Source organism: Engystomops pustulosus, chromosome 2 (assembly GCF_040894005.1).
Source record: "Engystomops pustulosus chromosome 2, aEngPut4.maternal, whole genome shotgun sequence".
Taxonomy (NCBI): Eukaryota; Metazoa; Chordata; class Amphibia; order Anura; family Leptodactylidae; genus Engystomops; species Engystomops pustulosus.
In genome coordinates, this window is record NC_092412.1 from 3,366,344 (window position 1) to 3,381,059 (window position 14,716).

Sequence of the window (14,716 nt, forward strand, 5' to 3'; positions counted from 1 at the left end):
TCCTCTCATGTTATTTTCAGCAATGGCCACACAAATCACCCCTGGTATTAAAAACGTATCAATGTGTTATGAGGGGCCCTGAAATACTTCACATGACAGACTATCACAGTCTCGCCCGCACATTATGGATCTTTTCATCACCCGGGAGGGAAGTGATCAGGAAACTTGCACTTTTGTTGATGACATTAAAACCAACTCCTGGGGATTGGAGTCTGAACATCTCATTTACCACCGCAGAATTTTCGGATCTACTAATTATGTTTCCTGCAATACCAGCTTGGAGAATAAAACCTGCTAAAAGGATTTTACTGGCTCACACTATAAGAAGCGGCGACTCAAGCGCCCCCCAGCCAATACCAATGCTTCCGCACATACGTTCCAACAACAGTCCAAAATCCTGCGTGACTGCTTCACATAACAGGGGTCACCAATGTCTATCGAAAAACCCAACCATTAGCCCGAAAAGTCCAGCCCCCCTTCCCACACCCATTCACCCTCCACTACTGGATCAATGAGATCCATGAACGTTATTCCAACCTTTTTCTTGAAATCTCAATTCAATCAGGAGAACCAGAAAGGAAACTAGCACAAGGGTCCTACCTGATAAATGGGGCCCGATTGTAGGTCTCTATCATCTACCTGACCCGATACTGTCCCTGGCTTATCTTTACAGTCAGTGGACGCAGAAAAAATCTAATCTTTTATTTATGTAAATGATCGGAGGCTACTGGGGCGCTGAGAAGCCTCTCCGAGGAACCTCCATGCCCCGAAAGCCTCAGCCTCTCAGTAGAGAGGTCCATAGAAGAGGGGGCATTATTATAGGGGTCCGTAGAAGAGGGGGCATTATTATAGGGGTCCGTAGAAGAGGGGGCATTATTATAGAGGTCTGTAGAAGAGGGGGCATTATTATAGGGGTCCATAGAAGAGGGGGCATTATTATAGGGGTCTGTAGAAGAGGGGGCATTATTATAGGGGTCCGTAGAAGAGGGGGCATTATTAGAGAGGTCTGTAGGAGAGGGGGCATTATTATAGGGGTCCATAGAAGAGGGGGCATTATTATAGGGGTCCGTAGAAGAGGGGGCATTATTAGAGAGGTCTGTAGAAGAGGGGGCATTATTATAGAGGTCTGTAGGAGAGGAGGCATTATTAGAGGGGTCCGTAGAAGAGGGGGCATTATTAGAGAGGTCTGTAGGAGAGGGGGCATTATTAGAGAGGTCTGTAGAAGAGGAGGCATTATTAGAGGGGTCTGTAGAAGAGGGGGCATTATTATAGAGGTCTGTAGAAGAGGGGGCATTATTAGAGAGGTCTGTAGAAGAGGGGGCATTATTAGAGAGGTCCGTAGGAGAGGGGGCATTATTAGAGAGGTCTGTAGGAGAGGGGGCATTATTAGAGAGGTCTGTAGAAGAGGGGGCATTATTAGAGAGGTCTGTAGGAGAGGGGGCATTATTAGAGAGGTCTGTAGAAGAGGAGGCATTATTAGAGGGGTCTGTAGAAGAGGAGGCATTATTAGAGAGGTCCGTAGGAGAGGGGGCATTATTAGAGAGGTCTGTAGAAGAGGGGGCATTATTAGAGAGATCTGTAGAAGAGGGGGCATTATTAGAGAGGTCCGTAGAAGAGGGGGCATTATTAGAGAGGTCTGTAGAAGAGGGGGCATTATTATAGGGGTCTGTAGGAGAGGGGGCATTATTATAGGGGTCCGTAGAAGAGGGGGCATTATTAGAGAGGTCTGTAGAAGAGGGGGCATTATTAGAGAGGTCTGTAGAAGAGGGGGCATTATTAGAGAGGTCTGTAGAAGAGGGGGCATTATTATAGGGGTCTGTAGGAGTGGGGGCATTATTATAGGGGTCCGTAGAAGAGGGGGCATTATTAGAGAGGTCCGTAGAAGAGGGGGCATTATTATAGGGGTCCGTAGAAGAGGGGGCATTATTAGAAAGGTCCGTAGGAGAGGGGGCATTATTATAGGGGTCTGTAGAAGAGGGGGCATTATTAGAGAGGTCCGTAGAAGAGGGGGCATTATTAGAGAGGTCCGTAGGAGAGGGGGCATTATTATAGGGGTCCGTAGAAGAGGGGGCATTATTAGAGAGGTCCGTAGGAGAGGGGGCATTATTAGAGAGGTCCGTAGGAGAGGGGGCATTATTAGAGAGATCTGTAGAAGAGGGGGCATTATTAGAGAGGTCTGTAGAAGAGGGGGCATTATTAGAGAGGTCTGTAGAAGAGGGGGCATTATTATAGAGGTCCGTAGAAGAGGGGGCATTATTATAGAGGTCCGTAGAAGAGGGGGCATTATTATAGAGGTCCGTAGAAGAGGGGGCATTATTAGAGAGGTCTGTAGAAGAGGGGGCATTATTAGAGAGGTCTGTAGAAGAGGGGGCATTATTAGAGAGGTCTGTATGAGAGGGGGCATTATTATAGAGGTCTGTAGGAGAGGGGGCATTATTAGAGGGGTCTGTAGAAGAGGAGGCATTATTAGAGAGGTCTGTAGAAGAGGAGGCATTATTATAGGGGTCTGTAGGAGTGGGGGCATTATTATAGGGGTCCGTAGAAGAGGGGGCATTATTATAGAGGTCTGTAGGAGAGGGGGCATTATTAGAGAGGTCTGTAGGAGAGGGGGCATTATTAGAGAGGTCTGTAGGAGAGGGGGCATTATTATAGAGGTCTGTAGGAGAGGGGGCATTATTAGAGAGGTCTGTAGAAGAGGGGGCATTATTAGAGAGGTCCGTAGGAGAGGGGGCATTATTAGAGAGGTCCGTAGGAGAGGGGGCATTATTAGAGAGGTCTGTAGGAGAGGGGGCATTATTATAGAGGTCTGTAGAAGAGGGGGCATTATTAGAGAGGTCTGTAGAAGAGGAGGCATTATTATAGAGGTCTGTAGAAGAGGAGGCATTATTAGAGAGGTCTGTAGAAGAGGAGGCATTATTATAGGGGTCCGTAGAAGAGGGGGCATTATTAGAGAGGTCTGTAGAAGAGGAGGCATTATTATAGGGGTCCGTAGAAGAGGGGGCATTATTATAGGGGTCCGTAGAAGAGGGGGCATTATTAGAGAGGTCTGTAGAAGAGGAGGCATTATTATAGAGGTCTGTAGAAGAGGGGGCATTATTAGAGAGGTCCGTAGGAGAGGGGGCATTATTAGAGAGGTCTGTAGAAGAGGGGGCATTATTAGAGAGGTCTGTAGGAGAGGGGGCATTATTAGAGAGGTCCGTAGGAGAGGGGGCATTATTAGAGAGGTCTGTAGAAGAGGGGGCATTATTATAGAGGTCTGTAGGAGAGGGGGCATTATTATAGGGGTCCGTAGAAGAGGGGGCATTATTATAGGGGTCCGTAGAAGAGGGGGCATTATTAGAGAGGTCTGTAGAAGAGGGGGCATTATTATAGAGGTCTGTAGAAGAGGGGGCATTATTAGAGAGGTCCGTAGAAGAGGGGGCATTATTAGAGAGGTCCGTAGGAGAGGGGGCATTATTAGAGAGGTCCGTAGAAGAGGGGGCATTATTAGAGAGGTCCGTAGGAGAGGGGGCATTATTAGAGAGGTCTGTAGGAGAGGGGGCATTATTATAGAGGTCTGTAGAAGAGGGGGCATTATTATAGAGGTCTGTAGGAGAGGGGGCATTATTAGAGAGGTCTGTAGGAGAGGGGGCATTATTATAGAGGTCTGTAGAAGAGGGGGCATTATTATAGGGGTCCGTAGAAGAGGGGGCATTATTAGAGAGGTCTGTAGAAGAGGGGGCATTATTAGAGAGGTCCGTAGGAGAGGGGGCATTATTATAGGGGTCCGTAGAAAAGGGGGCATTATTAGAGAGGTCTGTAGAAGAGGGGGCATTATTAGAGAGGTCTGTAGAAGAGGGGGCATTATTAGAGAGGTCTGTAGAGGAGGGGGCATTATTATAGAGGTCTGTAGAAGAGGGGGCATTATTAGAGAGGTCCGTAGAAAAGGGGGCATTATTAGAGAGGTCCGTAGGAGAGGGGGCATTATTAGAGAGGTCTGTAGAAGAGGGGGCATTATTATAGAGGTCTGTAGGAGAGGGGGCATTATTAGAGAGGTCCGTAGGAGAGGGGGCATTATTATAGGGGTCTGTAGAAGAGGGGGCATTATTAGAGAGGTCTGTAGGAGAGGGGGCATTATAAGAGAGGCCCGTAGAAGAGGGGGCATTATTAGAGAGGTCCGTAGAAGAGGGGGCATTATTAGAGAGGTCTGTAGGAGAGGGGGCATTATTAGAGAGGTCTGTAGGAGAGGGGGCATTATTAGAGAGGTCTGTAGAAGAGGGGGCATTATTAGAGAGGTCTGTAGGAGAGGGGGCATTATTATAGGGGTCCGTAGAAGAGGGGGCATTATTAGAGAGGTCCGTAGGAGAGGGGGCATTATTATAGAGGTCTGTAGAAGAGGGGGCATTATTAGAGAGGTCTGTAGAAGAGGAGGCGTTATTAGAGAGGAGCCACAGGAGGCATTATGCAGTGTGGGAGAGGGGGCATTTGGGTGTCATACAGTGTGGAGCACTATGGGGCGGGGGGTGTCATACAGTGTGGAGCACTATGGGGGGGTGGGGTGTCATACAGTGTGGAGCACTATGGGGCGGGGGGTGTCATACAGTGTGGAGCACTATGGGGGGGTGCGGTGTCATACAGTGTGGAGCACTATGGGGTGGGTGGGGTGTCATACATTGTGGAGCACTATGGGGAGGGGGGGTGTCATACAGTGTGGAGCACTATGGGGTGGGGGGGTGTCATACAGTGTGGAGCACTATGGGGGGGTGCGGTGTCATACAGTGTGGAGCACTATGGGGTGGGGGGGTGTCATACAGTGTGGAGCACTATGGGGGGGTGCGGTGTCATACAGTGTGGAGCACTATGGGGTGGGGGGTGCAGTGTCATACAGTGTGGAGCACTATGGGGCTGGTGGGGTGTCATACAGTGTGGAGCACTATGGGGGGTGCGGTGTCATACAGTGTGGAGCACTATGGGGCGGGGGGGTGTCATACAGTGTGGAGCACTATGGGGCTGGTGGGGTGTCATACAGTGTGGAGCACTATGGGGCGGGGGGTGTCATACAGTGTGGAGCACTATGGGGGGGTGGGGTGTCATACAGTGTGGAGCACTATGGGGCGGGGGGGTGTCATACAGTGTGGAGCACTATGGTGGGGTGCGGTGTCATACAGTGTGGAGCACTATGGGGCGGGGGTGTCATACAGTGTGGAGCACTATGGGGCGGGGGGTGTCATACAGTGTGGAGCACTATGGGGCGGGGTGCGGTGTCATACAGTGTGGAGCACTATGGGGGGGGGGGGTGTCATACAGTGTGGAGCACTATGGGGCGGGGGGGTGTCATACAGTGTGGAGCACTATGGGGGGGTGCGGTGTCATACAGTGTGGAGCACTATGGGGCGGGGGGGTGTCATACAGTGTGGAGCACTATGGGGGGGGGGGTGTCATACAGTGTGGAGCACTATGGGGCGGGGGGTGTCATACAGTGTGGAGCACTATGGGGCGGGGGGGTGTCATACAGTGTGGAGCACTATGGGGGGGTGCGGTGTCATACAGTGTGGAGCACTATGGGGCGGGGGGGTGTCATACAGTGTGGAGCACTATGGGGGGGTGGGGTGTCATACAGTGTGGAGCACTATGGGGGGGTGCGGTGTCATACAGTGTGGAGCACTATGGGGCCGGGGGTGTCATACAGTGTGGAGCACTATGGGGCGGGGGGGTGTCATACAGTGTGGAGCACTATGGGGGGGTGCGGTGTCATACAGTGTGGAGCACTTTGGGGCGGGGGTGTCATACAGTGTGGAGCACTATGGGGCGGGGGGGTGTCATACAGTGTGGAGCACTATGGGGCGGGGGGGTGTCATACAGTGTGGAGCACTATGGGGCGGGGGGGTGTCATACAGTGTGGAGCACTATGGGGCGGGGGGGTGTCATACAGTGTGGAGCACTATGGGGCGGGGGGGTGTCATACAGTGTGGAGCACTATGGGGGGGGGGGGTCATACAGTGTGGAGCACTATGGGGGGGTGCGGTGTCATACAGTATGGAGCACTATGGGGGGGTGCGGTGTCATACAGTGTGGAGCACTATGGGGCGGGGGGGTGTCATACAGTGTGGAGCACTATGGGGCGGGGGGGTGTCATACAGTGTGGAGCACTATGGGGCGGGGGTGTCATACAGTGTGGAGCACTATGGGGGGGTGTGGTGTCATACAGTGTGGAGCACTATGGGGCGGGGGGGTGTCATACAGTGTGGAGCACTATGGGGCGGGGGGGTGTCATACAGTGTGGAGCACTATGGGGCGGGGGGGTGTCATACAGTGTGGAGCACTATGGGGGGGTGCGGTGTCATACAGTGTGGAGCACTATGGGGCGGGGGGTGTCATACAGTGTGGAGCACTATGGGGGGGGGGGTGTCATACAGTGTGGAGCACTATGGGGCGGGGGTGTCATACAGTGTGGAGCACTATGGTGGGGTGCGGTGTCATACAGTGTGGAGCACTATGGGGCGGGGGGGTGTCATACAGTGTGGAGCACTATGGGGGGGTGCGGTGTCATACAGTGTGGAGCACTATGGGGCGGGGGGGTGTCATACAGTGTGGAGCACTATGGGGCGGGGGGGGGGTGTCATACAGTGTGGAGCACTATGGGGCGGGGGGCTGTCATACAGTGTGGAGCACTATGGGGCGGGGGTGTCATACAGTGTGGAGCACTATGGGGGGGTGCGGTGTCATACAGTGTGGAGCACTATGGGGCGGGGGGGTGTCATACAGTGTGGAGCACTATGGGGGGGTGCGGTGTCATACAGTGTGGAGCACTATGGGGCGGGGGGGTGTCATACAGTGTGGAGCACTATGGGGGGGTGCGGTGTCATACAGTGTGGAGCACTATGGGGGGGTGCGGTGTCATACAGTGTGGAGCACTATGGGGGGGTGGGGTGTCATACAGTGTGGAGCACTATGGGGCGGGGGGGTGTCATACAGTGTGGAGCACTATGGGGGGGTGCGGTGTCATACAGTGTGGAGCACTATGGGGGGTGCGGTGTCATACAGTGTGGAGCACTATGGGGGGGTGCGGTGTCATACAGTGTGGAGCACTATGGGGCGGGGGGTGTCATGCAGTGTGGAGCACTATGGGGCGGGGGGTGTCATACAGTGTGGAGCACTATGGGGCGGGGGTGTCATACAGTGTGGAGCACTATGGGGGGGTGCGGTGTCATACAGTGTGGAGCACTATGGGGCGGGGGGTGTCATACAGTGTGGAGCACTATGGGGCGGGGGGGTGTCATACAGTGTGGAGCACTATGGGGCGGGGGGTGTCATACAGTGTGGAGCACTATGGGGGGGTGCGGTGTCATACAGTGTGGAGCACTATGGGGGGGTGCGGTGTCATACAGTGTGGAGCACTATGGGGGGGTGCGGTGTCATACAGTGTGGAGCACTATGGGGGGGTGCGGTGTCATACAGTGTGGAGCACTATGGGGCGGGGGGTGTCATACAGTGTGGAGCACTATGGGGGGGTGGGGTGTCATACAGTGTGGAGCACTATGGGGGGGTGGGGTGTCATACAGTGTGGAGCACTATGGGGCGGGGGGGTGTCATACAGTGTGGAGCACTATGGGGCGGGGGGGTGTCATACAGTGTGGAGCACTATGGGGGGGGGGTGCGGTGTCATACAGTGTGGAGCACTATGGGGGGGTGCGGTGTCATACAGTGTGGAGCACTATGGGGGGGTGCGGTGTCATACAGTGTGGAGCACTATGGGGCGGGGGGGTGTCATACAGTGTGGAGCACTATGGGGGGGGTGCGGTGTCATACAGTGTGGAGCACTATGGTGGGGTGCGGTGTCATACAGTGTGGAGCACTATGGGGGGGTGCGGTGTCATACAGTGTGGAGCACTATGGTGGGGTGCGGTGTCATACAGTGTGGAGCACTATGGTGGGGTGCGGTGTCATACAGTGTGGAGCACTATGGGGCGGGGGGTGCGGTGTCATACAGTGTGGAGCACTATGGTGGGGTGCGGTGTCATACAGTGTGGAGCACTATGGTGGGGTGCGGTGTCATACAGTGTGGAGCACTATGGGGGGGTGCGGTGTCATACAGTGTGGAGCACTATGGGGGGGTGCGGTGTCATACAGTGTGGAGCACTATGGGGGGGTGCGGTGTCATACAGTGTGGAGCACTATGGTGGGGTGCGGTGTCATACAGTGTGGAGCACTATGGTGGGGTGCGGTGTCATACAGTGTGGAGCACTATGGGGCGGGGGGTGCAGTGTCATACAGTGTGGAGCACTATGGGGCAGGGGGTGTCATACAGTGTGGAGCACTATGGGGGGGGTGCGGTGTCATACAGTGTGGAGCACTATGGGGCGGGGGGGTGTCATACAGTGTGGAGCACTATGGGGCAGGGGGTGTCATACAGTGTGGAGCACTATGGGGGGGTGCGGTGTCATACAGTGTGGAGCACTATGGGGCGGGGGGGTGTCATACAGTGTGGAGCACTATGGGGCAGGGGGTGTCATACAGTGTGGAGCACTATTGGGGGGGTGCGGTGTCATACAGTGTGGAGCACTATGGGGGGGTGCGGTGTCATACAGTGTGGAGCACTATGGGGGGGTGCGGTGTCATACAGTGTGGAGCACTATGGGGGGGTGCGGTGTCATACAGTGTGGAGCACTATGGGGGGGTGCGGTGTCATACAGTGTGGAGCACTATGGGGCGGGGGGTGCAGTGTCATACAGTGTGGAGCACTATGGGGCAGGGGGTGTCCTACAGTGTGGAGCACTATGGGGCGGGGGTGCAGTGTCATACTGTGTGGAGCACTATGGGGGGGTGTGGTGTCATATGCCTTATGGAATCTCCCTTTAGAATGCATCCCGATAAACGCGGGACATCCCTCATAGCTCCCGGCACTGGGATATTACCCCTAGATCCCGGCACCGGGACTGTGGGATCTTCTGACATTTGTTATCCATGGCCTCCTGCTTTCTAAAACCAACTTAGAAAGTTCTGCTAATGCGCCGGAAGGGGTGTTACCAGAGCCCCTCCATGCTGTAGATTCACAAGCTGTTACACTGTGCAGGAGCACTCCCACTGTAAGTGAGGGGGAAGTGCTGAGCGAGCAAGGAGGAGGGGTAGACAGTGTAACAGCTTATGAATCTGAAGCGTGGATGGCTGATGGTAACCCGCCCATAGACCTTGGGGCTCATTAGCATAAGGTGGGGGCGTGTGGGGATTGACAGCCAGTGATGCTCCACTGGGGATTCTGGGAAAGTAAATATGTAAATTAGTTACCCATGATGCACTAACACGTAATGATCAGGCAAGAGGTGGTCCTGCAGTACATAAACCACCACGTCATGTTTCCAGGACTACTACTCCCATCATACCTGGGGTTTTCGTTGTTCTCCAGGGGTTTGCTCCAGGCTTTGATCTCCTCCTTCTCCATCCTCTCGGCTCGGTGGGACATCATCTGGGTCAGGGTGTTCATGGCTGCGGTTCCGGGGGTCCGGCCGGTCCGGTGTGCGGTGAGGGTGATGCGGGCGCTGCCTCGGGCACAGGTGACAGTGACAACCTTAGTAACGGAGCGGAGGCAGCGCCCCCCCCGGGGAGGCACAGCGCACCTGAGCCCGGAGGTGTGAGCCATAAGTGCAGCTAATGAGCCGCACCTGCCCCGGGGGACCGCACTCTCCAGGATACTTACCTGACAACCACCTACCTCCTGCAGGGGGTGGAGAGGTCTGTGCCAGAGAATGGCATGGTCTGCCGTATACATTTATTACAAGAAGGATGTGATACAATAGAAGGACAGAACTTAAAGGGGTCGTCCACTAATAACAACCCCCTAAAGGTTCACACGTCGCGTTTACAATGTCGGTACATAAAGAAAAAGAGGAGGCGCAACAATGAGCAACAAAAAAAAAACAATTAAAAACACAAATCGTGGTATAAACACCCACTGTGCGTGGACGAGGGAACAGGAGAGAAAAAGCCGATCCAAAATGTACAAAGGGAAGGTAAGAGGTGGAACAATGGAGACTGTGTGCGGGGAGAGGCCTAACAAGAGGATAAATGCTGAGGATTATATAGGGACACACATTAAAGTGACCCCACAACATGTCAGATGTCACCAGTGATCGTCCGGCACAGAGAAAACCGCCCCACGCATATCGCCCAACTCGTAGGCCTCATCAGAGCAGATGTATAATACTGGAGACCCCAGAGCAGATGTATAATACTGGAGACCCCAGAGCAGATGTATAATACTGGAGACCCCAGAGCAGATGTATAATACTGGAGACCCCAGAGCAGATGTATAATACTGGAGACCCCAGAGCAGGTGTATAATACAGGAGACCCCAGAGCAGATGTATAATACTGGAGACCCCAGAGCAGATGTATAATACTGGAGACCCCAGATCAGATGTATAATACTGGAGACCCCAGAGCAGATGTATAATACTGGAGACCCCAGAGCAGATGTATAATACTGGAGACCCCAGAGCAGATGTATAATACTGGAGACCCCCAGAGAAGATGTATAATACTGGAGACTCCAGAGCAGATGTATAATACTGGAGACTCCAGAGCAGATGTATAATACTGGAGACCCCAGAGCAGATGTATAATACTGGAGTCCCCAGAGCAGATGTATAATACTGGAGACTCCAGAGCAGACCCTATAATACTGGAGACCCCAGAGCAGATGTATAATACTGGAGACCCCAGAGCAGATGTATAATACTGGAGACCCCAGAGCAGATGTATAATACTGGAGACCCCCAGATCAGATGTATAATACTGGAGACTCCAGAGCAGACCCTATAATACTGGAGACCCCAGAGCAGATGTATAATACTGGAGACCCCAGAGCAGATGTATAATACTGGAGACCCCAGAGCAGATGTATAATACTGGAGACCCCAGAGCAGATGTATAATACTGGAGACTCCAGAGCAGATGTATAATACTGGAGACCCCCAGAGCAGATGTATAATACTGGAGACCCCAGATCAGATGTATAATACTGGAGACCCCAGAGCAGAAGTATAATACTGGAGACCCCCAGAGCAGATGTATAATACTGGAGACCCCCAGAGCAGATGTATAATACTGGAGACCCCCAGATCAGATGTATAATACAGGAGTCTCCAGAGCAGATGTATAATACTGGAGACCCCCAGAGCAGATGTATAATACTGGAGACCCCAGAGCAGATGTATAATACTGGAGACCCCAGAGCAGATGTATAATACTGGAGACCCCAGAGCAGATGTATAATACTGGAGACCCCAGAGCAGGTGTATAATACAGGAGACCCCAGAGCAGATGTATAATACTGGAGACCCCAGAGCAGATGTATAATACTGGAGACCCCAGATCAGATGTATAATACTGGAGACCCCAGAGCAGATGTATAATACTGGAGACCCCAGAGCAGATGTATAATACTGGAGACCCCAGAGCAGATGTATAATACTGGAGACCCCCAGAGAAGATGTATAATACTGGAGACTCCAGAGCAGATGTATAATACTGGAGACTCCAGAGCAGATGTATAATACTGGAGACCCCAGAGCAGATGTATAATACTGGAGTCCCCAGAGCAGATGTATAATACTGGAGACTCCAGAGCAGACCCTATAATACTGGAGACCCCAGAGCAGATGTATAATACTGGAGACCCCAGAGCAGATGTATAATACTGGAGACCCCAGAGCAGATGTATAATACTGGAGACCCCCAGATCAGATGTATAATACTGGAGACTCCAGAGCAGACCCTATAATACTGGAGACCCCAGAGCAGATGTATAATACTGGAGACCCCAGAGCAGATGTATAATACTGGAGACCCCAGAGCAGATGTATAATACTGGAGACCCCAGAGCAGATGTATAATACTGGAGACTCCAGAGCAGATGTATAATACTGGAGACCCCCAGAGCAGATGTATAATACTGGAGACCCCAGATCAGATGTATAATACTGGAGACCCCAGAGCAGAAGTATAATACTGGAGACCCCCAGAGCAGATGTATAATACTGGAGACCCCCAGAGCAGATGTATAATACTGGAGACCCCCAGATCAGATGTATAATACAGGAGTCTCCAGAGCAGATGTATAATACTGGAGACCCCCAGAGCAGATGTATAATACTGGAGACCCCAGAGCAGATGTATAATACTGGAGACCCCCAGATCAGATGTATAATACAGGAGTCTCCAGAGCAGATGTATAATACTGGAGACCCCCAGAGCAGATGTATAATACTGGAGACCCCAGAGCAGATGTATAATACTGGAGACCCCAGAGCAGATGTATAATACTGGAGACCCCAGAGCAGATGTATAATACTGGAGACCCCAGAGCAGATGTATAATACTGGAGACCCCAGAGCAGATGTATAATACTGGAGACCCCCAGAGAAGATGTATAATACTGGAGACTCCAGAGCAGATGTATAATACTGGAGACTCCAGAGCAGATGTATAATACTGGAGACCCCAGAGCAGATGTATAATACTGGAGTCCCCAGAGCAGATGTATAATACTGGAGACTCCAGAGCAGACCCTATAATACTGGAGACCCCAGAGCAGATGTATAATACTGGAGACCCCAGAGCAGATGTATAATACTGGAGACCCCAGAGCAGATGTATAATACTGGAAACCCCAGAGCAGATGTATAATACTGGAGACCCCAGAGCAGATGTATAATACTGGAGACCCCAGAGCAGATGTATAATACTGGAGACCCCAGAGCAGATGTATAATACTGGAGACCCCAGAGCAGATGTATAATACTGGAGACCCCAGAGCAGATGTATAATACAGGAGACCCCAGAGCAGATGTATAATACTGGAGACCCCAGAGCAGATGTATAATACTGGAAACCCCAGAGCAGATGTATAATACTGGAGACCCCAGAGCAGATGTATAATACTGGAGACCCCAGAGCAGATGTATAATACATGAGACCCCAGAGCAGATGTATAATACTGGAGACCCCAGAGCAGATGTATAATACTGGAGACCCCAGAGCAGATGTATAATACTGGAGACCCCAGAGCAGGTGTATAATACAGGAGACCCCAGAGCAGATGTATAATACTGGAGACCCCAGATCAGATGTATAATACTGGAGACCCCAGAGCAGATGTATAATACTGGAGACCCCAGAGCAGATGTATAATACTGGAGACCCCCAGAGAAGATGTATAATACTGGAGACTCCAGAGCAGATGTATAATACTGGAGACTCCAGAGCAGATGTATAATACTGGAGACCCCAGAGCAGATGTATAATACTGGAGTCCCCAGAGCAGATGTATAATACTGGAGACTCCAGAGCAGACCCTATAATACTGGAGACCCCAGAGCAGATGTATAATACTGGAGACCCCAGAGCAGATGTATAATACTGGAGACCCCAGAGCAGATGTATAATACTGGAGACCCCAGAGCAGATGTATAATACTGGAGACTCCAGAGCAGATGTATAATACTGGAGACCCCCAGAGCAGATGTATAATACTGGAGACTCCAGAGCAGATGTATAATACTGGAGACCCCCAGAGCAGATGTATAATACTGGAGACCCCAGATCAGATGTATAATACTGGAGACTCCAGAGCAGATGTATAATACTGGAGACCCCCAGATCAGATGTATAATACTGGAGACCCCCAGAGCAGGTGTATAATACAGGAGACCCCAGAGCAGATGTATAATACTGGAGACCCCCAGATCAGATGTATAATACAGGAGTCTCCAGAGCAGATGTATAATACTGGAGACCCCCAGAGCAGATGTATAATACTGGAGACCATAGAGCAGATGTATAATACAGGAGACCCCCGTACAGGCAGAGGAGGGGCACACCGTGTACAGGCGGGGGAGGGGCACATCGTGTACAGGCGAGGAGGGTCACACGGTGTACAGGCGGGGGAGTGTCACACCGGGTACAGGCGAGGAGGGTCACACGGTGTACAGGCGGGGGAGGGGCACATCGTGTACAGGCGGGGGAGGGTCACACCGGGTACAGGCGAGGAGGGTCACACGGTGTACAGGCGGGGGAGGGGCACACCGTGTAGAAGTGACTATTAGTTTTACTATATTATATACTTTATTGATCTCTCGGAGGGAAAATCTCTCGTACCCCCAGTATTACTGCTTCCTGTGTCTCTCTCTCCATCTCTTCCTGTCTCTCTCTCTCCATCTCTTCCTGTCTCTCTCGCCATCTCTTCCTGTCTCTCTCTCTCTCCATCTCTTCCTGTCTCTCTCTCCATCTCTTCCTGTCTCTCTCTCTCGCCATCTCTTCCTGTCTCTCTCTCACCATCTCTTCCTGTCTCTCTCTCTCTCGCCATCTCTTCCTGTCTCTCTCTCTCTCGCCATCTCTTCCTGTCTCTCTCTCGCCATCTCTTCCTGTCTCTCTCTCTCCATCTCTTCCTGTCTCTATCTCTCGCCATCTCTTCCTGTCTCTCTCTCTCCATCTCTTCCTGTCTCTCTCTCTCCATGTCTTCCTGTCACTCTCTCTCGCTATGTCTTCCTGTCTCTCTCTCTCCATCTCTTCCTGTCTCTCTCTCTCGCCATCTCTTCCTGTCTCTCTCTCGCCATCTCTTCCTGTCTCTCTCTCGCCATCTCTTCCTGTCTCTCTCTCTCGCCATCTCTTCCTGTCTCTCTCTCTCGCCATCTCTTCCTGTCTCTCTCTCGCCATCTCTTCCTGTCTCTCTCTCGCCATC

The 14,716-nt window shown here is 52.0% G+C and overlaps 1 protein-coding gene across 1 annotated transcript in view; it reads right to left on the reverse strand.

Annotated features, from left to right (window-relative positions):
• Positions 1–9,491, reverse strand: part of CNGA4 (cyclic nucleotide gated channel subunit alpha 4) — a 66,668-nt gene extending 57,177 nt beyond the window's left edge. Inside the window, exon 1 of the mRNA XM_072132905.1 lies at positions 9,360–9,491. Within this exon, the coding sequence (XP_071989006.1) occupies positions 9,360–9,460 (101 nt within the window). The 5' untranslated portion in view covers positions 9,461–9,491. The remainder of the gene's footprint in view (positions 1–9,359) is intronic.
• Positions 9,492–14,716: the final 5,225 nt, after the last annotated feature.